The following is a 27,962-nucleotide window of genomic DNA, read 5'->3' as shown; positions in this document are numbered from 1 at the left end:
GCGCGGACTCGGCCGGCTTAAGGGCCGGACCTCAGCGTCTCCCGGCGTCTGGCCGCAGTCGCGGCAGTGGTGGCTTCCTATCTCCAAAAGGCGCCCTCCGACTCCTGGCGCCGCGCTGCTCGCCGGGCCAGTCCGGAAACAGGTCGTGGAGCCCCGCACCACTCCCGCTGGTTCCCGAACGCGGATCCCTTCTTCTGAGAGTTGCGAGCAACTTTCCCTTGTCCCCGGGGCTGCAGCGGCTCGGGGACCGTGGCAGCCGCAGGTTTCTGAACCCTGGGCCACTCTCCCCGTGCCTCGGCTTCGCGCTCGTGTAGATCGTTCCCTGTCTGGTTGCACGCTGGGGATCCCGGACCTCGATTCTGCGGGCGAGATGCCCCTGGGACACATCATGAGGCTGGACCTGGAGAAAATTGCCCTGGAGTACATCGTGCCCTGTCTGCACGAGGTGGGCTTCTGCTACCTGGACAACTTCCTGGGCGAGGTGGTGGGCGACTGCGTCCTGGAGCGCGTCAAGCAGCTGCACTGCACCGGGGCCCTGCGGGACGGCCAGCTGGCGGGGCCGCGCGCCGGCGTCTCCAAGCGACACCTGCGGGGAGACCAGATCACGTGGATCGGGGGCAACGAGGAGGGCTGCGAGGCCATCAGCTTCCTCTTGTCCCTCATCGACAGGCTGGTCCTTTACTGCGGGAGCCGGCTGGGCAACTACTACGTCAAGGAGAGGTCTAAGGTAGGACGCGCTCGGCGCCCTGCCGCAGCTGCCCCCGCGGGGACGGGAGGCACTCGGAGTCCGTTGTCTGTCGCCTTCCCAGGGCTGCAAGCGAACTTTGTTTTTTAACCAAGAAGTCAGCCTGGTTTGTCTCTACTTGCTGCTTCACCCCACCCCTCGCCCCAGCTCCTCTGAGCGAAAGTCCACGCTAAGGGGCTCAGGTGAATCATGATGATGACCTTCTGTTGACTTTGAAATATTGGCTCTTGTGGGTGACAAAAGCCAGACAAGCTGTGGCTTTGGTCCGCTTTTAAGACAAGAGGTTCTCAAAGATCCAAAGGAGGGAAAGGGTATTAGAAACACTGTGTATCATCTGAGACACACGTGTCCTTATAATCTTAAATACCTACTTTAAGGCCACCTAATACTGCCCTTCATTGTGGTCAGAAGAGATTTCTACAAAAGCACTCAGAATTCTGGAGGCAGTTGTGATTTTGCCATGTGGCAGTTGGTTTGTGGAGTTGGGCAGGTGTGAAAGGGTAAAACTCTACTCCAGAATGCTGCTTCTGCCCTCTGGGACCCAGCACATTGTTAGACCATCTTCTTGACCGAAAATTCTCTCCTGGTGCTTAGCCCTACACCACCACCTTCCTTTTCCTAACTATCAATTGACAACAAAGTCCACTCAAAACAACCAGTTAAGTGCTCACGAGAGAGTAGTCAAGCACCTCCGGAAAGAAACAGTGTTTTTGTTCACATAGCAGGAAGTGACTCCCTGGGTGGTAATTTATCTTGGAAACACAGGTAGATTGGCAGGAAAACAGGAACATGTAGGTACCGCGATGTTGGTGCATGTACATTACTTTGGGATAGGCTTTCTCAGTCTTTCCTCAAATGATAGTTGAGCCAGTTCTCCAGTGGCAATTCTGAGTGACTTGCGCTTGTCTTACGGTGTGGTCAAGGGACATTCAGAACTATGGAAAACTTTTACTGAAACAGCGAAGCAGAGTATACCATGGCATGAGAGGTACCACTCTCTGACACCTATGTACCACTCTTTGACAATAAATAAAGTATTTCTCAAATCAGTCTCAAGACTGATCCTGTCTCAAAACAGACCATTGTTCTCTCCTTTCTCTAGTACACGGAGAGGAACACTCTGAATAAAGGCTAAGTGATGAGAATTGGAAACGTGTGGGAGTGAAGGGGTGGAGATGGATGAGTGCAGTGGGGAGTCATAGTTTGTTGTACAACTTCCAAGCCAAGAGGCCATGAATAGAGTATCTGAAAGCATCGTTATTAGCGCACCCAAGTAAAGTAAATCTTAGAAGATCCTGCTTTCTAAATTTTACTTTGGGGAAAAAAATTATGTTAGCGGAACTCTGTAGAAGATTGATGTTAAAGTGTTTCTTCACTCTTCTTCCATTGTGTTGGTGGTGGACTAGTCATTTGTCTTTGACTAGTTTGGTTTTTGCATTAAATGACCTTGCTGTCTTCTGTGGTGGGGGTTGGGGGGGAGGGGAAGGGTCAGCTTCAGTGTTGCTGAGGTGCTGGTAGTTTTACCTGAAGAGCAGAGGGCTTCTTATCGGGTTTTTGAATGTCTCTTGTAAACTCAGGTGTTAGGAATTTTTCTTCACCATTCTAGGAGCTGAATTTGCTCTGAGGGACGTCAGAATTAATTGGTATAGAAAGAGGCCACTGACATTGAAAGTTAAATATTTTTATTTAGCTTTGACTTAATGGATAGGGATAGGAGTTCAGACTAGAATTTAACTCAAGTGGAATGAAAAACACTGTGTAAGGGTAAGGGAAAGATCTTGTAGATATGATTCATCAATTTTAGGTTATCTTTTGGGTGGAATGAAAAACTTTTCAGGTGACCCTGTCAGAAGGTGATCATGAGTTGAAAAGAAAATTTATCCTGTCCCACCCCCAGATTTCTAGGTTTACTTTGGCTGGTTTGTCACAAAACTCCCTGCCCTTTAGATAAATCACCTTTCGATTGGAATATTCCCTGGCCACTTTAGAACCAAATGCAAACCAGGCTTGAGCAAACAATTAGTGTAGCTAAATGTTTTTTAAGTGTGCTTTGCTTGTATACAGAAGTCTCCTTAGTGATGTCTTGTGGTCTTGGGTTTCTTGTTTGAAGTTCATTATTAAAGTCATCATAGAAACACTTTCCGTTTCTACATGATTTATTTTGGTTTCACCTTAATTTATTCCTTCTTTTTCTTCACTCACTTTTTATCCCTCAACTGAGCTCCTTATTTTGTGCTGCTTTCCAGAGCAGTGACAGAGACCCAGTTTACTGGTGCATCCTTCACACATGTTTTCAAGAAAAACTAAAGTTTTAAATTTATTTATTATTATTATTTTTTGAGACAGAGTCTTGCTCTGTCCCAAGGATGTTGTGCAGTGGTGTGATCTCGGCTCACCGCAACCTCCGCCTCCTGGGTTCAAGCGATTCTCCTGCCTCAGCCTCCCGCATAGCTGCGACTACAGGAAGGCCACCACACCCAGCTAGTTTTTGTATTTTTAGTAGAGATGGGGTTTCACCATGTTGGTCAGGCTGGTCTCGATCTCTTGACCTCATGATCTGCCCGCCTCAGCCTCCCAAAGTTCTGGGATTACAGGTGTGAGGCACTGTGCTTGGTCCTTAACTTTATTTTTAACTTTTAATTAAGGTTATTTTCAAACACACATAAATATAAGAGGCTAATAAGCCCCCATCACCCAATTTCAACAATTGCCAATATGTACATTTATTTTAGAACAATTGTTTTTTAGCTACTTAAAATTTCTTGAGGTTTTGCTTATTCATACACTTACCTAAATTTGGGTTTTTTTTTTTTTTTGGTTCTTTGCTGGACTTTGAAAGGTCATTGGATAATATAATATTGTCCTTTATCTCAATGAAGCAATAGCAAAGGCATTGGGAGTAAAACAGAAAGACGCACTGGACCTAAAATTGAAATTGTGGAAGAATATAGAAAGAAATATTAGATGGTTCCGCTTCCTGCCAAGAAAGTGGTTAATGGTCAGAATTTATGTACCTCGTCTTTGCTGGAGAAAATTCCAAGGGTGTTGAAGACCCCTTGGGAAGTGGTTGCTGTAATGTACAGCAGTATGGCGCCCCCTAACTTCACGCATGATCATTGCTTTCAGGCTAGCAATGGATTTATCTGCTACTCCCTTTTGGAGATTTTAGACCATATCCAAGATAAATATTGGTCATATTTTGCTCCTTTTTCTTTGGCTGCCTAGATCTTGAAAAATGGCTGTTTTCCAGAGAATGTATAATTTTTAGAACCAAAAGTCCTTCTGCTTCAAACAGTTCACTGTAGACTCACTAGTTAGTGACACTAATAATAAGAACTACCTTTTATTGAGCAGTTTGTATTGTCTGGCACTGTGCTAAGCACTTTACAGATGCTATCTTGCTTAATCTTCAGAAACACAGTCTTAAACACATTGAGTGATTAAATACGTTGCCCAAAGTTTCAAAGTCAGTGGTAAGAAACAGTTTAAGTGGGGGCTACCAGCTTAGGCTCAGTGTTACTAACCTTGTGGCTTTAGGCAAGTTGCTTGGTTTACACCAGGTGTAAAATGAGGGGAAATAATGCCTTAAAGCTGCTGGGGGAAGAAGCATTCAATAAGATGATGTATATGAAATTTTTAGCAGCATTCTGAGCCTTCATCAGTGTTTTAAGTCTCCAGAGGGGAAATTTGGGATCCTAACCTAGATTTGTCTAAATCCAGAGGCTGTGTTCTTTCCTTTTATTCTCTCCTACTTCTGACTTTTCATTTATTCAGCAAATGTTTATGGAGTGTTCACCCTGTGTGGGGTACTGTGCAGGGTGATGGTGCAATGATGAACGAATTTATACTTCCGTATACTTCGAATTGTAGGATCATCTCATTCACACTTGACTAATTCTCAGGCTTAAGAAAACCCTCAAACATTGAAGTGGGTCAGTTGAGTACATCTGAAGAGAAAATGGAGTACTGTGCTGATGTTTTCCTACTGTTATTTTTATTTATTTTTTGAGACAGAGTTTTGCTCCTGTTGCACATGTTGGAGTCCAATGGTGCAATCTTGGCCCACCGTAACCTCCGCCTCCCAGGTTCAAGTGATTCTCCTGCCTCAGCCTCCTGAGTAGCTGGGATTACAGGCGTGTACCACTACGCCCGGCTAATTTTGTATTTTTAGTAGAGATGGGGTTTCACCATGTTGGTCAGGCTGTTCTCTAACTCCCGACCTCAGGTGATCCGCCCGCCTTGGTGCCTCCCAACATGCTGGGATTACAGGTGTGAGCCACCGCGCCCTGCCCCTACTGTTATTTTTAGGAAAACATTTATTAATAGGGTTTGTTTGTAGGATTCCTGACCAGACTAGCTCTGGAAGATGACATTGTAAGGACTGCATTGTGAACAGACAGATTGGTCCTCCCCTGGAAACAATAAAGAGGAATGATGAAACAGCAAAACATTTATGAATAAAAGAAGATGTGTTGCAAGGTGGTGTGTTTATTCCTTGCTGTTGAGCAATAACAGTTTTGGCCCACCCTTCTCATGTGAGGTCAGGAATATACATTATTTAATGGAGCTTATCATGGTTGCAAGCTACTTTAAGGGAAAAATGAGATACTGTACTATGAAGTGATCTCTCAGGACCCAAGTGCAAGAAATGCAGCCAGGGTTCTCACAAGCTTAGAGGTATGAACTAGGAACCAGAAAGTCCTTAACATCCAGGACAGCTGGTGTGTTCTTTTCTCAGGAGCCTCATGACCTCCATCTTTGCTTCCCTGCTTTTGCTCTTCATTTCTTCCCCTCTTTTCAGTCCAGCTTTTACTGACCTCCCATGCACATGGGCTCAAGATGGCTGCCCCACAATGGCCACCTCAGCCTTTAGTTCCAGATGAGCAGAGACTTGAGTAACATTCCCGAATCCCTATTTTCATTGCCTGGGAGCAAGTCTGATTGTCTCACCTTGGCTCAAGGGACCTATCAGCCGTAGTCAGGCACGGTGGGAGGCATGTGGAAACCATGTGTCACAAAGATGGTTGCCAGGGCCCATGAGAGTTAGAGTTTTTAAAGCACAGAGTTGGAGAGCTGGATACCATAAATGGTATCTCTGCAATTAGAATCTTAAAAATCTATCTGTGAATAAGGTATTTTGGGGAGAAGGAGTGTTGAGTTTGAAGCTCTGGATCATCTTTCTGTAAGGATGTAAGGGATTCCTATAAAAGCTTTTGTATTAAAAATAACTTAGCTCCTGGAGGAAGGAAATTACTCCACAGTAATTTACAGAATACAGCCCCAGTGACAGTGAAACAAGTCTCTCCAATGGGCAAGTTTTCATGGGGTTTTTTGTCTACTTTGTGAATGACAATTGGAAACAAAGAAGGCAGGGGGGTGTGTGTGTTTAATTTGTAATTTCTTTTGCTCAATTTTGGGCCACTGGCCACTTCACTATAACCTTATCTGCTTCAGTGAAGTGGATAATCAGGGATATCGATTTAATTCATTCCCAGATGACTCAGTGCTGTGCAATGCGGGAGACCTGTCCGTGGATGGGGGAAGGGAGGTGCCGAGTGATTATAAAACTACCTGAAGAACTAAGCTGAGAGTTGAGTGTAGGGTGCAGTGGTTGTCACCAACTCTTTCTCTTTTTCTGGTTAGAAAGTGCACGTTTACACTCATTAGTCATTGTTTCTCTTTGGGTTTTCTCCAATTTCTCTGTTAACTTAAAATGAACCAACCAGAACAAGTGATCAAAACTATACAAGACGTTAATAATATGGGTTTTTAGGGCTACAGAGATATTAGAAATCACATCTATCCAATGTCTCAGTCATTCAGCAGTTGTTTTCATATTTGGAGAGATGATATCTCGAGCAGGTCCTTGGGAAGGGATGGGTAAAAGGTACTTTAATAGAGAAGGGGTGGCCCGGTGTGGTGGCTCATGCCTGTAATCCCAGCACTTTGGGAGGTCAAGGCGGGCAGATCACAAGGTCAGGAGTTCCAGACCAGCCTGACCAACGTGGTGAAACCCCATTTCTACTAAAAATACAAAAACTAGCCAGGCATGGTGGTTTGTGCCTGTAATCTCAGCTACTCAGGAGACTGAGGCAGGAGAAGTGCTTGAACTCGGGAGGTGGAGCTTGCAGTGAGCCAAGATTGCACCACTGCACTCCAGCCTCTGTGACAGAGCGAGACTCTGTCTCAAAAAAAAAAAAAAAAAAAAATAATAATAATAATAAAAAAAATAGAGAAGGGGCTACACTGGCTGGGGTTGGTCCATGAGTCAGATAGACTGGGCCCAGGGTCAGTAGGTTAATTCAGTGGCATCACCATTTTATTTGGGAATTTTAAATATAATTCTGACTGCAAATCGATAAACACCTTAGGTGGAGTTTATGCAAGCCTGTCTCTGCATTAGGCTTTGGAGTATCATGAATTATTTCCCTTTCTAACCTTTCTGCTTCAGCTCAAGCAAAACTGGTAAAATTTTTCCTGATTCCTGAATCTGGCTGGAAAAACTTGTAACTTCATAAGTAACAAACAGCCCTCCATTTTATGACCCTATCCCAAGAACACACCATGTGTGAAAGACTTCTCTGAGGAAGCTTAAAGGTCAGGGTGCAGTTCTACCCAACCTCTGATGAGCAGAGTTTAAGCACCCCCAGCATCTTGTGTATTCCAGGATAAAGCTGGGAAGGTTGCTCACCTGCAGGCCACGTTTGGTTTGGCAAGGCCTCTGCTTTTGACCCAACTTTGCAGCCGTAGGTAAATTAAATTACATTTTGATCTGTGCCCACTGAAGACCAAGGAGTAGCTTGCAGGTTACCATTATGGAGAAGGTTATTAATTTTTTGTTAATTATTGTGGCAACAGACTCGACAATTCCTTGGTAGCAGCACTTTGTAGCTGTTAACTAATATTGCTCGAAGAAACGGGTGTCGCTTTTCTCTAGTGTTTGTCAAATGCACATGTTCTGACAGTAATGATAGTTCAGATGTATTTTGCTGGGCATCTGCCAGGGGTGCCCAGCGGGTAGCTGAATCCAGAGGCACTGGAATTGTAAATACAACAGACAAATCATTTTATGATGCCAGACTAAGGAGTTCAGCTTTGGCAGATTGCCAGGAGCCGTTGATTTGGCTCAGATTCAGTGTGTCTGTTTGCCAAGCAAGATTAGTTGTCTTGGTTAATTATACATAGAATTTGTACCCCCTTTCTCTCGATTATTTCCATCTTAAACCAGTATGACACTTGCTTTAATTTTGCATCTTGTTTCGATATTGATTTGTGAGTGAGTTTCTGTCCCTGTTTTTGGTGAGTCTGTAGTGACTACATGTTTTCCTGCCCCGGTCCCAACACAATCCCAGCCTTACAGGCCCTGGGTTTGCTGGTGTATAATGCAGGCTTTCAGATCTTGTATTGGATTCATTTGGTACCTTGTTACTTAGTGTTCTCCGTGTTCAGTACAGTGTCAATACCGCCTTATTAGATCAAGCTAATTTTTGATTCTTTAGAAGGTACAATGATTCTCAAGTTCTGGAGTACATGTGCCTATCTCATATTAAACATTATTTTTTCTTTCCAAAATGAGGCCAAAATACTTACTGTTGCTATACAAAAATAATTCCAGAATACAAAGAATCAAATAATATGACAGTAACCTCAATTCTTTGTCAGTGGGAAGAAGACAAAATGAAAAACTCAATTCCAGGTGCCAGTAACATCTCTTTTTTATTCTAATATGAGAACCTGAAGTTGTTTTGAAGTTGTCAGGATAATTGCATTTGAGCATTGTTTGGAAGCTGTAAGGATATACTGTTTGGGACAGTTTGTACATCTTAAGGAGCTTGCTGTGTGTTCTCCGGACACTGAGAACAAAGATTCAGCCCATGCCCTTACTCTAGCTTCCCTCTCATTTCTACTCATCTATCTGGTCATACCTTAGGGACCATCATTCAGAAATCTCAATGCCATCCACATGACTGATGAGTCCTTTTTTTGGGAAGGAAAATGACTTCTTTAATGTTCATATTGTTTTGCAGGTTAAATTGAATGACTGGAGTGGAATAAATAAAACCCCTTTTACTTATTTTTATAGAGATGGGGTTTTGCCATGTTGCCCAGGCCTCCCAAAGTGCTGAAACTACAGGGGTGAGCCACCAGGCCAGGCCAACAAAACCCCTTTTAAACACAAAATATTGAAGACTCAGGCAAGAACATACAGTATTGCTCGTGAAGGGCCTATTGTGCTTGTTTTGTTTAGTTTTGCTTTTTAGGTTCACTACAGAACCTCAAGTTGTCTTTTTTTTTAAACTAAATTTTCATCCCTTTCTTAGTAGAAAAATCCTTGAGTGGGGAATTTTTTTAAAAGTAACTTGCTATGGGAGGCTGAGGCGGGAGAATGGTGTGAACCCGGGAGGCGGAGGTTGCAGTGAGCCGAGATCACGCCACTGCACTCCAGCCTGGGAGACACAGCGAGACTCCGTCTCAAAAAAAAAAAAAAAAAAAGTAACTTGCTGTAACCATAAATCACTTGCCATTGGTTCTTGTTCTCCCTGTAATCCATTTTATGTACTTTAGCTAGAGTGTAGTAGTCCCAAACCCAATTCTAATCATGCAGTCTCCGTGCTTAAAACAAAATAATCCAAAAATCCAATCATGTTCTTTCTTCATTATCTACTGTACAACACTGTAAAGACTATAAACTTAGCCAGCGTTGACAGCCCTCTATATCTGACCACATCTGACCTTTCTACACTTACTTTGCCACCACTGCCTTCCTTTCCTCCCAGTCCCTGAAATGCCAGAAACTAACTTGCCAGGCATAATGAGCTTCCCCATTGTCTCCCACTCATCAAAAATCCATCTCTACCGCCTTCTAGTACCTGTTCCCTGAAGTCTTCCCTTCTGCTCCCCAGAACTCTGGTGGCTCAATCCAGGCTGCCCAGTTCCTGGGTTTGTTGGGCTGTTTATGCTGCCCACCGTGTGCTCAGAAATTCCTTGAATGCAGAGACTGTTACGCTTTGTATCTACTTTGAGTGCCTAGAACAGTCCCTTATACTTCATAGGTGCTTGTTGGCTTAATTTCATCTTCAAAAGGAACTTTGATTTTGATGGATATTTGAGTGTTAAAAAAAAAGCTAGAATTTTTTTTGGGGGGTGGGGGGAAATGATGGGGGAAGATGGGTGGCTGCAGCTCGGTCTCTAATTTGATGCCTAAGTATTTAAATATTTTATTAGAGTGACATGTTATGTGAGACCATCTCAAAGGAGGACCTTAGCTTTGTTAAGTTTTTTTTCCCTCCGTTTCGAAATCCTAGGCTTCACCCTAGAAATACCTGAGTCACACCTGGATCCTGGCAGCTCATACCTACAGGTCTGGCTCAGAGATGCCAGGGCCATGAGGCTTAGGGCCCCAGGTTCTGGTCCTAGCTCAGCCCCTGGCAAGTTTCATGGTCTTCCATTTCTACTTCTTTATGGTTGAGTTAGATATTTGTTTTCATTTTTGAACTTAAATTTGGTCAGCACCTACCACTTGACACTAGGATGGACACTTCAGATTTTATTTTGTCTTCCTATGGTCTTGGGCAAGTCAGTTCTCTGAGCCCATTTTCATCATCTATGACATAGGCACAATAATACTGTATGTCTACCTCTAGGATTATAAGGCATTAAAATTGAGATGACATTTCCATTTGAGAAGGAAAATAGTTGCTTTCAGTGCCTCTTATTTGATTCCTGGAGAGAGTAGACTCGCACCAACATTCAACCCCAGCGCTGATATGACAGTAATCCTCAGAGGCAGAGGCCCACACAAAACAGCAATGCTAGAAAGTTACAATTGGAAAGTTTCCTGCCAGCTTCAGGAATGACACTGCAAAGCTGGTGCCAGAAACTGCCAGAGTCATTCTCCTCATTACTGCTCTACCCACCCACTTTCAGCTCCCCAAATTAATTAGTGCAGTTGACTAATTCCTCTTTACCTTTATCATTTAGGGTGAGACACTGCACAAAAACTCTTGACTTTGCCATATACGGCCGTTGTTCTCTGTGGTCCCTGGATAAGAAGCATCACCATTATCTGGAAACATGCAGCAAAGTCAAATGCTTCAGCTTCTCCCCAAACCTCCTGAGTTGGAAATTCACACGTTCTCCAGCTGATCTCATACATGCTAAAGTTTGAGAACCATTGAGTAAAGTTAATGCATTAAGAAGAGATTAGATAGGGACGGTGGCGTATCTTCCTACAGTTTCCTTGTTAACAAGAAAGTCAGACGTCAGTTGATCAGACTTTAGATTATTTATTGCTAAAACTAAAAAACCAAAAAACAGATTTTTAGTTCACTTGGGAAATCTTTGAGAAAAATCTACGTGTTGAAACACACACATTTATAGCCTATTATTTGTACCAATATATTTAATTTTCCAGAACTAGAATTGAAGCAAATTTTGGAACCAATTCCCTCCTGTTATGGTGAACGGAGGTGAATGTCTGGCCTTTGGCAAGACAACTGCATTTGAGACCCATGTGGGCCCTGCAGGGGCTACAGAGAGTTTTTGGTGGGCTTGAGGTTGACCTGCACTGGGAATAACCAAAGCAAAGACAAGACAACTTGTACAAGTGTCAATTTTCTTGGCCTCTTGCCTTTGTTAAAATTCCCCCTTTGGACCTTTGAGTTTACAGACTGAATACCAAGCATACTCTTTTAAAAAATATTCTTGCAATTTTTTGTATTTTGTGATTTTTCTGTCACTCCGGAAGGGTGATAGGCAAGGATGAGGTAGATGGAGTCAAATATTTCAAGTAGAACCAAAGATCTTAGTTCCCTCAAAAATGAGGTGGGGGTGAATTTGCCAATGTTAGACATTAGATAAACTGAGTTGGTAAAGCATGACTTAAGACCTCGCACTCTTCAGCCAGACCGACTGGGTTCAAAAAGGCAACTTACCCAAGCTGTCTGTGCCTCCATTTCCTCATCTGTAAAATGGAGATAATGTTCCTACCTCCTGCAGTTGTTAGGAAGTGTGAAGGAGGGTCCGATCTGTGAAGCACACAGAACAGTGTCGGGCACATAGTAAACTCTATACAAATGTTTGTTTAGTAAATAAATATAGCCACTGGATTTCATGAGTTCTAATCTACGCTGACTTGCTGTGTGTCATTTTTTTCATTCAGCAGATCTGTTTTTCCAAGTGCCAAAATGCATATGTAGGTTTCTCCTGTTTTAAGATGATTGTTTCAAGGCATTTTTCATGATGTTTTGATTGGTAACTTCATTTTTTGGTACATTATCCATTAATAAAGTCTTGTCTTACCAATTATTTTGAGTTATGGATTAAGTATTTTAGGATTAAGTTCAGATGAAAATTTCAAATACTCCATTCTCTGATGGGCCTGCAGTCACAAGTATTCCTTGTCTCTGTTATGCTCAAAGCCTTTAGAGAGCCATAGGTGATGTTTTATTGTTCTGATAAGGCTGTTTTCTCATATCAAAGGAAGTTGAATATTATGTTTCTCTAAAGAAATAACCTGTGATAACTTCTAGGTCCATAGGGTAACTTCTAGGGTTAATGACTTCAACCAAGGACTTGTGAGCGGTGTGACTCAGGGCACACACTGCTGCTCACCTTCCCAGTAACCAGGAAATTAAACAAGGTATGTGCAAAATGCCACCCGGCTACATGAATTCTCAGGAAACAGCAGCTGTTAATATTTGGGGAAAGGCATCAGAAAGGAAATGGTTAAATGCGTCTCGATGTCCTTATCCCTGGGCTGGACTGACCTTTGCTGATTTTATAATTGTGAGGAAGCCTGGTTGAAAACATTTCTCTGGTGACTGGGGTAGCCATGGGGGAGGGGGATGGTTCCCAATGTCCGTTCCCAGCTTAGGCTGCCTGGCGGTGTGCTCGGGTGTGGGCTGGCTGCCACCCTCACGCAGCGCACGTAGCCCTGTCACTCAGCCATCACCCTGCTGGCTTAGAGCCAGTCCTCCACGGGAAGGGCGGCCTGCCCAAACCCAAACACCCTGTATTAATATGGCGATGTCGCCGGGCCTGTTTACTGTGCCTAATTGCATGGGCTCTGGCTGAATCCCCTCCAAGGAGAAGAATTAACCACAATGCAGAAAGGAATGACAATAGTCTCTTAAATTCCTGGTCTCTGAGCCTTTCAGTGGCTTCTTGGGGGAGGGTGATTCACTCAGAAGGTCGTGCATGAAGTGCGAGATCTCCTGGAATAGAATCTTGATCCAGCACAGTTCAACTTTAGAGGCCTTTGAACCCCCTGGACTTTTGTGCAGACTTCTATGTGTGCATGCATATTTCTTACATCCTTTTAGTGTAAGAATCTCAAAGGGCTATTGTGCCTGGTAGAACGATCATCACTGACCCAGGAGAACTAGATGGATGCTTCCAGTCTCTGGGTAGTTAATGATCCTGAAGCTAGGACCAAGTTCATCTGAGGACAGGTTTTAAAGTGAAGATGGTAAATTGTCTGCTATTCAGGCACGGTGCTCTCACCTGACCAGGAGGGCGTGGGCAGACCCACTTCACTAAAGCAACCAAGAGTCGGTTATTACTTCTTATTTTTTATTTTCAGAAGTTCTGAAGTTTCTACAGTATTAGAAAATTCAGGTGTAGGTGTATGATGACTGTTGTTCTACCTTGGGAGGGAGGTCATGTGTAGTGTTCTGGGTAAGTAGGTTCTGCGAGAGGAATTATTTTTAGTGTGGATTTAGGACAAATGAGGAAGGCAGAAGTAGTCTGCATTGTGGAAATAGAGTAGTAAAAAATATTTTCATGAATAATTTGGGGTATATTGAAAGGATTACCTACCTGACAGGGATTTGTCTGGTATTCTGAATCTTCCAAATAGTCTGGTGAGATGGTGAAGCTTTGGGAAGGTGCACATGGTGGCTGGACATGGCTTGCGTTATGGCCCACCAAAAGTGTATTTTCTCTTTCCCCCTCATTTCGTTAAATCAGTCTGTAACTAGAGGCACTGGAAGTCAGGAAATAGAATAGCTAGGCTTGCTCTTAACCAACAACAAAGATAACCAGCAAGATGCCAAGATAACTGATGACAGTTTACACAAAATTTCCTACCTTTCTAAGAGCTCACGTTAGCTACAACTATTTTCTTCATGCCTGTCTAGGTGAAGTTTGAATGCATAAAAATTCTAAAGCACTTTTAATACTTACTAGTTAGCACTGCTTCATCATCACATTGAGACCTTTTTTGTCCAATTCTGTATAAAGGATAAATCCAACTGGCAGCAAATGTGAACTTTGTGTCAGTGACATTTTCTTAAAACTTGGAGAAAGCTTTGCATAGTTGCCATCGTCTTGTAAAGAGGCCCTGCGAACATTGTTCTGTAGGAATTTAATTTATTTGACAAGAGTAGATCCCACAAAATGTCCTTGAAGATCACATATCCCTGGACAAGGGAGATGATAGAAGGCTAAAGTAGTAATTCCAGTTTGCTCTTCATGTCCTCCAGATTTAAGTGGCAAATAATTTTTTGAGTTCTTTTCTCTTACTTCTTGTCAGAGCCAAGTGGAAAATAATGGAATTGGACATTTTGGCTTAATTTGTCTTTAGATTTTTTTTTTTTTTTAAATAAAACTTGTAAAGAGCATGTCTCTTTCAGGTTTTTTTTTTCTCACTCCAGCCTTTCCTCCAGTATGCCTGCATATAGCAGTTTGAATACCTAAAGGGTTTTTCGGTTTTTCTTTCTTTTTAAATAGGAGAATTTCAGTTTTAGAGCTGTCACTAGCACATATAGTGCCTTTGTTCCAGTTACTAATCCCCTTTCTTCTCCCTCAGATGAATTACCAAATGGGGCCCCTACTGCAGCAGGGTGCCTTGATGAAGGCAGGACCTAAAGTATGTGATCATGGGGCTGCCCTGCTCACTGGCTGCAGTCAAGGTGTGTGTTAAAATATGTGCTGAACATAAACCCCCCAGAAAAATAGCCCTGGAAGTGCAGCCTTTAGCTCCTCTACCCACAGCTGACTAAAAACATTGGCAAGTTTGTCACCTAGGCTGTTTCACCCGAATATAAATGAGACCCATTTCTGGCCAGAAACCTCAGCTATCGCATTCTACATTGTGATGAGTTGCTTGGCTGTTTTACCAAGCAAAAGAAGGTGCATGGTCTCATGTATTTCTTCCCAACTCTTATTTATTTATTTACTTATTTATATTTTTTGAGACAGAGTCTCGCTCTGTCACCCAGGCAGGAGTGCAGTGGTGCGATCTCGGCTCACTGCAACCTCCGCCTCCCAGGTTCAAGTGATTCTCCTGCCTCAGCCTCCTGAGTAGCTGGGATTACAGGTGCGCCCCACCATGCCCGGCTAATTTTTGTATTTTTAGTAGAGGCAGGGTTTCACCATGTTGGTCAGGCTGGTCTTGAACTCCTGACATTGTGATCCACACACCTTGGCCTCCCAAAGTGCAGGGATTACTGCGCCCAGCCCCCAACTCTTTACACATCTAGTTGTCTGTGTCGTCGTACCTTATGGTGAAGAAGGGAAGGATCCTGGGTCTCTGTTGCTCTGTACTGGGTGGACATGGGGGAAGGACTTGATGGAGCGAGGTATGAGGATGCAATTGGAATGTGGATGGCATTAAGGATGAGGCATTGTCTTTGGACAGGATGTGTTTGAGTCTGGTGAAGACAGATGGGGAAGGTGCCCACTCAGCAGCTGTCTCCAAGTAGCTTCACTTCTTGGAAGGCCTCACACAGTGATCTCAAAATATAGCCTGATATATATATATGTATATGTATATGTATTTATATATGTGTATATATTTTATATATATGTATTTATAGCCCTGATTAAAAAGTTGGGATCAACAACATTCAGGAGAGTTTACATAAAAATCTGATCACCTGCTACTCTCATGAAATCGGAAGATTTGCGCTCTTTGAAAGTAACAGCAAGTCCCCTCAGTGTAGGTGGCATAACACACACTCCAGAGTTCTGACTCATGTAGACCTGATTGGCTTCAATCATTTGTTACTGGCAAACAACAAAAGCTATTTTAGTTTGCCAGTCCTGGATTCAAAACTACAAAACACTTAAGTAGAATTGGATCTCTGAAGAAGAGACATTCTACAGCTTCAGTTGAGGGGAAGACAAACATAACACATCATCTTTAAAAATAGCTAACATTTATTAAGCACTTTGTGTGCCAGGCCATGCACTAAGCATTTTGCGTGGATTATCTCCTTGAGTCTTCATAAACCCATTTCACAGGTGAACAAACCAAGGTGTAAATAAGTTAAATGCAGATTTTCCCGTACTTAGGTTGCATTTTATTTAAAGTACGCTTTGCTCGAGACCCTGCTTACTTCGAAATGAGTCCTCACAGAGGTTGGCTGGTATTTCTGCTTGGCAGCTAGAGGGGATCTAGCATTTGTCGGCAGATCAGAATACTAGTTTAAAGCTCCTTCAACCACATAGTTTGTTTTTTTTTTTTTTAACCACATAGTTTTGAAATCATGCTATTCTCAACAAATCTTAAACAATGGATTTTCATTTATTGCAAATTTTGCAAATAAAATGGGATGTAATTAATACTTTAATTTGGTAGGTTAAATTTTGTATAAAATGCCACTTTATTATAACTTGTTCAAGATTGAGTCATACTAGCGAATCTGTCTCACATCATGAGAGATTTAAAATACATTTCTATGAAAATACATGTTGTAACTATTAGTAGAGAAGTGGTAAGTCTAACCGCAGGGTGGGTGTACCCCCTTCTCACCTGTGGGTCTGAAAAAATGATCGGCATTGCTGAGTGGATGGTGGAGGTCATTGAGGCTGAGTTTTTGAAGTGGCTTTTATATGCAGTCAAGCTGCGGTTGATGGCATTCAGGAGCATTCTGTTTAGGCATTGGAATGGAAATCCTGGACTTTTATTTTTCAACTTTACCTTTGGACTTGATGAGATAGGTGTTTTTTGTTTGTTTGTTTGTTTTGTTTTGTTTTTAATGAAGTCAGCTTACTGGTAACTCTTACCAGAACCAGTTTTCTTTTCCACCTGTGGCATTTGGGGACCACATTTTTATACTGGGTTTTGACTGTTATGGTTCTATATATCTGTGTATATATTCAAAGAATACATACACATTTCTTGTCTGGACATGGCTGCATACGTGTCTAGAGCACATATTCTGGTCTAGAGCCAGCCTGGGCCTGCCTGATTCACCTCTCCACTCATTTCTTATTGCTACAGAGCTAAGGGGAGGCCTCTGGGAATGGGGATGGTGGGAGGTGGGGTGGGTACACTGTATAATGTCAGTGGACGGAACGGTAAATGTGTAGGGGGACACGTGGATTTAGCAGCATATCCAAGAATAGAACTATAGGACTATACTGTATTGGCTGCTGGAGATGACACTAAAGTGTTAAACTTCTGTAAATTTCAAATATTAATCTAGTCAGGAAGTTTTAGAAAATAAAAAAGCCGGTACTAAAGTAGGCATCCTCTTGACATGTGTCAGTTTATTGCTTGGCATGTTTGTTATATGATCATTAAATTGTTCTGGCCCGTTCTTTTAACAATACAGCATTGAAGACTTCTCTTCTGTTAAACACTAAATCCCTTCCCCGGCTTGATGAGGTTTAGATAGCAACTCAGTTGGACGGATCTGCTTCCGGAGTTTGTTACTGCCCCGTGCACAAATTGGCACAGAAGTGAATGGCTAGTTATTGAAGTCAGGCTTGCTTCTTGGTGCATCCTTAGCCTCATGGTTTTAGACCCTGTCAAAGACGAGCAAATAGTTGGGAATGTGCCCAAGCAAAGACCCATCTCCTATGGCACTCATCCAGAAAACACACTGATAAAATTGGCCGAATGTAGCCTCAACTGGCCCACTGATGCTTGAAATGATTTCCTTCCATTGTTTCCAACTTGATGCATGTGGTTTCTGGAACCAGGAGAGAGGGTGAATATTCACTCTGGCCAGAAAAATTATCTCTGTTCCTCCCTCTTAAGCAGACAGATACTTTGCTGACATGTAGGGGTTTTGTCCTAATAGTAAGTGCTCTGGAATTGGCTGTTTGTCTCTGTGTGTTTTATAGATGCAGCATTTAGTAGAGGGTGTACTTTTGTGAGTTTGTATCCATCTTTTTTTTTTTTTCCCAATATTTTAATCTGAGCTGAGTTCTGAGGCAGAGAAACACTCCTTAATGACCTGAAGAACGATGTTGCTTTTTCAAGGGTTGATGCTTAGATCAAGTCTTAGATCTTCTTGGGCCTTTGACAGATGTGTAACCCAATCCCCTCTTTATAGGAAAGAGACAGCCTGGGATCACAGTTAGTTGCAGAGTGAACTATGGTAGGCATCCAGACCACTGACCTTTTCCTTAGAGAAGAGCTGTTTCAGCATATAAGATTATAGCATTGATGTCGTACTTTTTCTTTTCAGACACACTCAGTGGGGGGAGCGTGAGATAATAGTGAATCCAGCCTGTAATTGTTTGTGGCTTAAGCGACTTTCATTATTGGCTCTGTGGTGGCTCTTATAATCCTAATAGCTGCTTCCAGGGGTGGGTAATTCTTTAGTCATTATAGGTGACTTTATTTATCTCTTCTTCTCTTGCTAGGCCCTTCAATTCTGTTTGCTACCAATCACCCTTCCTCAAGCCATGCTTTGCTTAGTGGTACCTTCATTTGTTAAACCTTTATTGCTGATGTTGCCTCACAGTTTCACCTTCTGAAAGATGCTCAAGCTAACAGCCTAACTTGAGCTCTAAGGATGACATTGCATTGACATTTTCATGTTCAAAGGCAGGATATGGGGATTGTTTGCTGCATGAGGATATGGAGTTTGAGAGAGATGGTGATTTAAGATTTAAAATTGTTGTGAAGTCAAGTTACTATTCAGCCTTATTGTCGATCTGGTATGCACGATCTAGTATGCAAGGTGTGTGATGCCTAGTTCCATGTCATAGGAGCAGTAGTTTCATGCTACTATTGAGAGTGACTCGGCAGCCACGTTCAAGTTGATTCATTGAACCACTAGCCCATTAGCTTGGGGCTATACTCAAATGGTCATTTTACCGATGAAGCAATGCTGCCATTTATCAGGAAATCTATGGACTGGATCCTTACATGTATGTTTGAAGATAGGTCTTTTAAAATGACAGAAATAGCTATTGATCTTGGTAAAACGTGAATTTACTCTTTAGAGAAAGAGCCATTCACTAGTTCATTGATTTATTTATCACATTTTAGATGGATACCTTCTATATGTCAGGCACTGTCCTAGGTGCTAAGAATACATCAGTGAGTAGAATAGGAAAAAAATTCCCTGTTCTCATCTTATGTTGTTGGTTCCAATATTTTCCTTGCACCTACTGCATCCCTATAAAAAATATTGTTAAAACATGGCAGTATCCTGTGAAGAAAAGAACTGGCTTTCTATACTTTGCCTTCTTCCCTCTCCCCACTCTCTGTTACAGTTTTTCCCGTGGAACAATTAGAGGTTTGTTTTCTCTAATAGTAATTTTCAGTAGGATTTTTGGTATGGCTTTCTACTTTATTCCTCCACCTGATTGATACAGGTAGCAGTTAGACAAAGAGAGCTTCAGATTATCACCTGATTTGATAATTATTAGGAAGAAGACATGCATTAAGAAACACATATTAAGATACATGCATGGCTTTTTTCCTGAAAGGAATCTCCCTGTATTGTCTTTGTTAACAAGTTAGGGCGTGGCTTCCTATTGATCTTCCTCTGTTCCTTCTATCCTAAGCATTTTATTGAGTAAGCCTGACCTTTTCCTCCTTTGGTGATTGGTTCTGTCACTTTGTGTATGCAAGTACCTTTAGCCATTGTTCTGAAACAGTGTGAGTGATTCAGGGGCACTTGCTAAACAGTCATAATCCTTAAGCTCCACACCTAGTGACTCTGATTTTGTAGGTCTAGCATGGGAAACTAGAAACTGCTTTTCCAAAAACGAGTATTGAAGAAAGGCAGGGCATCCAAATAGGTTATGCAAATAGGGCATGTAGTTAGGTTACTTTAAGAAAGACTGTGTAAAATGTTCTAGAACTTTGGGAATATTGTTGAACTACTTTCTACTGGACAGAGCCATAGTATGACCTGGCCATTACTCTTATGCACAGAAGGGTCCAAATTTATGTACCATACATGAAATTAAGAAGCCAGCAACTACCTGTAAATGTCACATAGCACCCAAGGAGACTGTGTTACTTATCTGCTCACCAGTGGGAGGAGAAGATTGTCTGTCTCAGCTTTGTTAACCAGCTTTCTTGGGATTTCTCCATAGGCAATGGTGGCTTGCTATCCGGGAAATGGAACAGGTTATGTTCGCCATGTGGACAACCCCAACGGTGATGGTCGCTGCATCACCTGCATCTACTATCTGAACAAGAATTGGGATGCCAAGGTACTCTTGAATAATGGGAGTAGAGTGTGGGGTTAAAAACTATAGGAAAATGATTCAGATAACTTAGAGGAGAGTTTATATTGGGTTCATAGTTGCCCTATCTCCCACTGATGAAACATTTCCATTTCCACTTCATAACCTCCTGCGACAGTGGAATTAGTACTAAAGTTGTTAAGAAGAAAATAATGAAGTTAATTTGGAGGGGGATAGGTAGGGTGATTATTAACCCTACCTCTGAGAAGGGTGGTTGATGAAGAGAAGGTAATTTGATATTAGAATTAATGATTAATTTTTTTCAGTTTAAATCAGAGTTGCTCTGACTCTCAATGCAGAATAAGATGTACACTTTTCCCTCCCAGAAGCAGCATTGGGAAAGTTCCACAAAAATAGAAGTGTAGGATATAAAACCATCCCCAAGAGAGATTTCCCACACAGTCCTCTCCCTCAGGGTGATATGTCTCATTGATCGCTGCTTGCCATGGCTTACTATGGTTTGTGAATGCCAAAGGCTTTGTGGCTTATTTTTGTATTATAGAACTTATAGATAGATGGAGATATGAAGCCTGGTTCCATGCTCACAGACATTTGTGTGGACTCTGTATGCTTTCCGAAAGTTAAGAATGATTTAGGAGTCTGGGAAGTCAGATAACTTTTCAAGCTTATTTGGCTTTTGAACCTTCTGCATCTCCATTTCCTGTTCATTAGGCAAATACTGGCTGTCATAAAGCAATAATATTTTATCCAAAGTCAGAAAAACGAAACTTGGGAAACCATCGAATCAGTGAAAAGGCCTATCTCTTCTCCCTGTTTGGTAACATCTCTGGAATACATTGGTAACATGACTGGAGTACATCCATTAGGTCTTCTTTAAAATCTTGAGAAGTGCTAATAGAGACAAGAGAATAAAGTTATCAGATTGGTAATGACAAATTGGAAGGTCTGCAATCATTCAACAAATATTTGAGTTCCTGCTAGTGTCAGTCATTGTATTATGAAGAAACATTGATGTGTGAGGCCTGAACTCTACACTGAATAATGTTATTCTAGTAGGATGAAATAGGTTGACATGTAAAAGAAAAAGTAATTCAAGGAAAACAGTGATATATGTCATAAAAGGTGCAGATTAGGTGGTCTGAGAGTTCAAAAAAAAGAGCATGTAACTTCCAACTAACGAGGTCAGATAGGAGTTAAGGGAGTTCAGAAGAGCAGTAAATTCTAATTGAAGGGGAAGTTACATGTGATGATTTTCTTAGAAAGTTGTTAATGGTTAGATGGAACCATGTGAAATTGCTGGGTATTTTTTTTAAAGTAAAAAACACTCAAATATTAGCAAATCTGTATGATTCAATCTAATAGTACTCTATTTTACATCCATGGGCTTTATGACTGGGGGGGGTGGTGGGAATGCTTTTTTTGGTTTAAGGTGAATAAGGAGGTATCTCTAGCCAAGTTTGGTATAAAATTTGGTACAAAGTGGCCAGGCGTGGTGGCTCATGCCTATAATCCCAGCACTTCAGGAGGCCCAGGTGGGTGGATGACCTGAGGTCGGGGGTTCGAGACCAGCCTGACCAACATGGGGGAAACCCCATCTCTACTAAAAATACAGAATTAGCTGGGCATAGTGGCACATGCCTGTAATCCCAGCTACTCAGGAGGCTGAGGCAAGAGAATTGCTTGAACCAGGGAGGTGGAGGTTGCAGTGAAACGAGATCATGCCATTGCACTCCAGCCTGGGCAACAAGAGTGAAACTCCATCTCAAAAAAAAAAAAAAAAAATTTGTACAAAGTATGAGGTTGAAGTAAAAATCTGGGGTACCATGCATTTGGAGTGGTGGTTAGCAGATGGCATGTTTCTAAATGGGGCTGAAATATGGTTGTCGATAAACTACATGAGAGGTAAGAAGTAATCCCCCTTCTTTGTGTCTTTAAGCTACATGGTGGGATCCTGCGGATATTTCCAGAGGGGAAATCATTCATAGCAGATGTGGAGCCCATTTTTGACAGACTCCTGTTCTTCTGGTCAGATCGCAGGAACCCACACGAAGTGCAGCCTTCTTACGCAACCAGGTAATAGCCGGAGCCATGATTCCTCTTCCGGAGTTCGTTGTATAAACCCTAGTTCCAGGGAACTCTCTAAACGTGTCCTGTGCATGTGGGGGATTGATCACACCCCATAGCTGATAGCGAACTTGTTTGGAGTCTACAAAAATTAAAGGGGAAGCTTTGCATTCTTTAGCATACCAAAGCTAACCTCAGTTTGAAAGTACTATTAACAAGTTGTTTTCTATTAGGTGAGCATATTGGATTCCAATTTCTCAAGAGTATTTTTCTCTTCTCTCCGTTCCTCCTTTCTCTTACCTCTCTTTCCCTTTTTTAAAAAAACCTACTGTTGAACTATGCCTAGAGAATGTTGGCTGTCACATATCAGGAATTCTGTCTGGTTACTTTGGATGAGTTTACAAGCCACTAGTTGCAAGCAGAGAAAGAACCTTGAGAAAAGAAAGAGTAATTTGTTTTGACTTTCTCTTTTTGTCTATTCCTTGGTTTGAAATTGGCTTGGGCTTGCTGTATCCATGGTCCAACAGTTGAATGTTTTATTAATCTTTTCTTTATGTGCACATGAAGATTCTCAGAGTAGCTGAGCACCTTAGTATTGTTTAGGACCAATTTAGACAATCTTGATAAAAATCTTCATTCTCAATTGTGCTTCTTATTTACCTTTGTCTGTGTCTAAAGCAATAAACCAGGCAGCATTGGAGGGCTACGGAGTGCAGCTTATACTGAGACTAGCATTCAGGGGCAGGAGGAGAGAGTTTTGATAGGATGATGATTAAACCCTGACAAGCCTAATTAAATTAAGATCACATGTGTCCTCCCGAAATCACACAGCTTAGCCCTAAACCCAGTTACATATTAACTGCCACATTGGAATGTCTTCTAGATGAGCAGGGAACGAATTCTACCACTGAAGTCAGCTTTTGTGTTTTATGGGGTATGTGACTAAACCCTGTTGTTTGTGGCAGAAGCCTTTGGTTATTCCCCAGTATCATGATGACTGGCCTTACAGGGAAAACATTAGCAAATTTGATGAGAAGCCCTTGAAAAAGACTCAAGTGCTGTAGAAATTTCAGTAGCTAACAATCATTACAAAATGAAACTTTTAAAAAAACCAAGTATGAAATGGTTCCCATTATAGTCTATCCAATGAATGGGATAAAGCAAATTAGTGGGGGGATGCAGTAGAAAGCTCTGGGGCATTATTATTATTCAATTGCAATTTTGCCTCAATGTCCAAAACTAAAGAAAGCAAGCCAAGAGTTTTAAACATACTGTGATTTACATAAGTCGTTTTTCAAAGCTTCACTCAAATGTCATCTCTCCTCTATGTTCTCGCTACCAACTTGGGTCTCCCAGTCTTTAGCAGAATGACTCCCTTCTAGTCCTTTCTGTAGAGACCATGTTTACCTGTTACATTATTGCAAAATCACCTGTCTCCCCTACTTTGAGCCTGAGATCACAGAGGAAGATCTGATCACAGGGTCATTTGAATTCCTAATGCCCAAGAAAATTTCTGGCACATACCTGGAATTCCTTATGCATTTTATTACACTGAAATAGAATTAAAACCAGAGAAGTTAATTTTAAATTAAAATCAGGGTAGACAGGCCGGGCACAGTGGATCACACATGTAATTCCAGCACTTTGGCAGGCCGAGGCGGGCATGTCAAGAGATCGAGACCATCCTGGTCAACATGGTGAAACTCCATCTCTACTAAAAATACAAAAATTAGCTGGATGTTGTAGCGTGCACCTGTAGTCCCAGCTACTTGGGAGGCTGAGGTAGGAGAATCGCTTGAACCTGGGAAGCGGAGGTTGCAGTGAGCTGAGATCGTGCCTCTGCCTGGCAACAGAGTAAGACTCCATCTCAAAAAAAATAAAAAAATAAAAAAATAAAAAAAATTGGCTGGACGCAACGGCTCACGCCCGTAATCCCAGCACTTTGGGAGGCCGAGGCAGGTGGATCACAAGGTCAGGAGATCAAGACCATCCTGGCTAACATGGTGAAACCCCGTCTCTACTAAAAATATAAAAAATTAGCCAGGCATGGTGGTGGCCGCTTGTAGTCCCAGCTACTCGGGAGGCTGAGGCAGGAGAACCTGGGAGGCAGAGCTTGGAGTGAGCCAAGATTGCGCCACTGCACTCCAGCATGGGCGACAGAGTGAGGCTCCATCTCAAAAAAAATAAATAAATAAAATAAAAAAATAAAAAAAAATTAGAGTAGACTTACAATAATATGGAAAACTTTAAAAGTTTTAATGTGAGATTTATAGGACATTTGTGTTTTTAGTAGTAGTATTAAACCTCTTTCCTTATATCTGCTTATCTTTCACAGATATGCTATGACTGTCTGGTACTTTGATGCTGAAGAAAGGGCAGAAGCCAAAAAGAAATTCAGGAATTTAACTAGTATGTATTTGATAATTTTCTGTGACTTTTGATCAAGTTAATCCTTGACTTTTATTCAATTTTATATATTTTTAAACATGCTCTGTTCAATCTGTTACAGCCTAACTTTATATATAATGACATCTTGATGGGTTTTATCCTGAAACCTTGGCCTCAGGGCTCTTAGAAAAATCAGAAACAATGCAAGGGGCTTCCCCTGAGAATGCCCACTGAATGTATGATGGTTTATGATAGATGGGAAATAGTTAACTTTTTCTTATTAGTGTTAACCAGTCAAATGTAACATTAAATTTTGCCCATGATTTTTGGCATATTGCAAAGGAAATGTAATGGAACCCAGTTATGATGGCAAAATTTATTATATTGGGTGAGACTGTGACTCTCAGTATAACAGCAGGGCTCATGTAATATAAACTGAATATAACATATTCCTATCCCATATAGCTCATATAACTATTCCTAATATAACATATTCCTATCCCATATAACTCATATAACTATATAAACTCATATAACTATTCCTATCCCATCCAACCAGTATTAGAAGGCAGCATTTCCCAAAATATGTTGCATTAAAACACAAATCCTGCCAAGTTGGTAAATTCCTGGTCCCAGAAATGTGGGAAATGTTGCATACTGTATGCCTGTCTTAAAGAGTCACAGTGCTCACTAGCATATTAAATTAAGGCTCTAAGAGATCCTGTGGTAAGGACACATATATAATATTGCCTAGCCCATAGCCCATTTGGACTGTATACCTCTCAAATACCAAAGTGGTCTCCAAATTGCACCCAGGATATCTGTTTGTTTTCTCTTCCAGATGGCCTCCACTGCTTAACTCTGATATGTGAGTGAGGCCACATTTCATACAACTTATGCTCAACACATTAGCCCAAGAGGCCAATGCTGGATGTAAACCCAAAGTTCCTTCACAATCTGTGAGGCATATGGGAAAGATCCCATTGCAAAGTCAAGAGAGGATCCTTTTGCAGAGCTCTATTAGGAGGCTTATATAAGATGGGAAGTGTTTACTGGAGGCTTTTTGGTGACATCTGTGACATAAAACTCATCAGAGCTGACTCCATACCCTCTTTATTCTCCTTTCTATCCCCAACCCAGGGAAAACTGAATCTGCCCTCACTGAAGACTGACCGTGCTCTGAAATCCGCTGGCCTTGTTCATTTTAGTAATGGTTCCTGAATTCTCTTAAATTCTTTGAGATCCAAAGATGGCCTCTTCAGTGACAACAATCTCCCTGCTACTTCTTGCATCCTTCACATCCCTGTCTTGTGTGTGGTACTTCATGTTTTCTTGCCAAGACTGTTGATCTTCAGATATTCTTTGCCAGATGAACTCATTTGCTAACTCCAGAAATTCCTGCAGACTTCCTACTCGGCCAGCGGTTGAACTGATAGATTCGGTAATACTGACTGTCAAGAGAAGAGCCTAGGAGCATAGCGAGGGAATGAACCTTACTTGCACTTTATGTATACTTCCTGATTTGAAAGGAGGAGGTTTGTAAAGAAAAAAATGGAGGGGGTAGATGCCACAGAGAGGCATCATGGAAGTCTTAACAGCAGGAAACAGAAATCTGTGTCATCTGAACAATTTCCAGATGTTCTTAATCCAGGGCTGTTGGGCTTTCTGGAGAATTATCACAACCTAATGACATTAATACCTCTAGAAAGGGCTGCTGTCAGAGTGAACAATTTATAAGTGTCCCATGGGGCAGACACTCCTTTTTTCCCAATCGTGCAACCTGGATTTTCTGCCTCAGCCCCATTTGCTGAAAATAATGACTTTCTGAATAAAGATGGCAACACAATTTTTTCTCCATTTTCAGTTCTTAGAAAAACTAAAAAACTAGATATTAGTTGTTTTGGTTGCTTTGTTGGAATGGAATTTGAATTTAAATCAAAGGAAAAATATCTCCCTGGTAGTTTTGTGTTAACCTCTGATAACTGTGGAAAGAGCTAGGTCTACTGATATACAATAAACATGTGTGCATCTTGAACAATTTGAGAGGGGAGGTGGAGTTGGAAATGTGGGTGTTCCTGTTTTTTTTTTTTTTTTTTTTAGTTTTCCTTTTTAATGAGCTCACCCTTTAACACAATAAAAAACAGGGTGCTGTATTTTAAAAAAGGAAATGGAAATAAAAAAAATCTCAAAGCTATTTGAGTTCTTGTCTGTCCCTAGCAGCCTTTCTTCGCCCACTTGGCTCTCCAGATCCGCTGTGGTTGGCAGTATGGCCAGAATCATGGAATTTGCTAGAACTGTGGAAGCTTCTACTCCTGCAGTAAGCACAGATCGCATTGCCTCAATAACTCGGTATTGAGCACGTATTTTACAAAAGCTACTTTTCTTAGTTTTCAGTACTACTTTCATGTTTTAAAAATCCCTTTAATTTCTTGCTTGAAAATCCCATGAACATTAAAGAGCCAGAAATATTTTCCTTTGTTATGTACGGATATATATATATAGTCTTCCAAGATAGAAGTTTACTTTTTCCTCTTCTGGTTTTGGAAAATTTCCAGATAAGATATGTCACCATTCATTCTCATGACTGCTGTATTTTGTTGTATGGTAATAGTTACCACCTTCTAAATCACTACGTAATTTACTTATTTATTATGTTTATTGTCTTGTATCCTTTCTCTAGAGTGTAAGCACAATGAAGACAGGAATTTTGTGTATTTTTAACCAATGCAATATACTCTCAGCACCTAAAATAGTGCCTGGAACATAGTGAGGGCTCAGTAAATACTTGTTGAATAAACTCAATCTCCTACATTAGCATTCTATGGTTTGATTAATCTATTCCATCTTTGGCAGGAAGGGCTTGCTAGAATTTTTACACACATCTTTGTAACCTTTTTGACTTATACATTTATGCTAAGAGTTTTAGAAAGCTTTGGTCATAGTGTCACTTCATATTTGTTTACCCATGAATAGGTTATTCACTGACCACTATGAATCTGAAAATTGAACAAATTATATTTTGCCCTTCCATATCCTGGAAACAACATTAGTAAAATAACATTAGTTTCAGATAGGACAGAGTAAATTCCCTTTTTCAAACAATTTTGAAAAATTTCAATGGGAAAGAAAGGAAGTTTATTAAGAATTTTATATTCTGTAAAATTGTAACTATGTATTTTTCATGATTCCTAATGTCATAAGAATGATAGTGACAGTATTCTGAAGGAGGATCATATAGTTCCAAAAGCATGTCTTGTATCTTTCACTTTAGTCAATATGCCAAAAGAGCTGACCTCCAAGGCTTTGCTTGTTCCTTCCGGACAAAGGTCCTACAAGCTAACAAACCAATTTTTTTATGTGT

The 27,962-nt window shown here is 41.4% G+C and overlaps 1 protein-coding gene across 1 annotated transcript; it reads left to right on the top strand.

Annotated features, from left to right (window-relative positions):
• Positions 1 to 39: 39 nt before the first annotated feature.
• On the top strand, positions 40 to 27,423 carry EGLN3 (egl-9 family hypoxia inducible factor 3). The gene is given in 5 exon segments (NM_001194425.2): positions 40 to 727; positions 20,036 to 20,155; positions 22,086 to 22,222; positions 24,549 to 24,622; positions 25,742 to 27,423. Coding segments are annotated over 5 exon segments (720 nt in total). The 5' UTR covers positions 40 to 370; the 3' UTR covers positions 25,774 to 27,423.
• The last annotated feature ends 539 nt before the right edge of the window (positions 27,424 to 27,962 follow it).

The sequence above is a fragment of the Macaca mulatta genome, chromosome 7 (genome assembly GCF_049350105.2).
Source record: "Macaca mulatta isolate MMU2019108-1 chromosome 7, T2T-MMU8v2.0, whole genome shotgun sequence".
NCBI classification, from domain to species: Eukaryota; Metazoa; Chordata; class Mammalia; order Primates; family Cercopithecidae; genus Macaca; species Macaca mulatta.
Note: the sequence above shows the minus strand (reverse complement) of the source record. Positions and strands in the feature narration are given on the sequence as shown.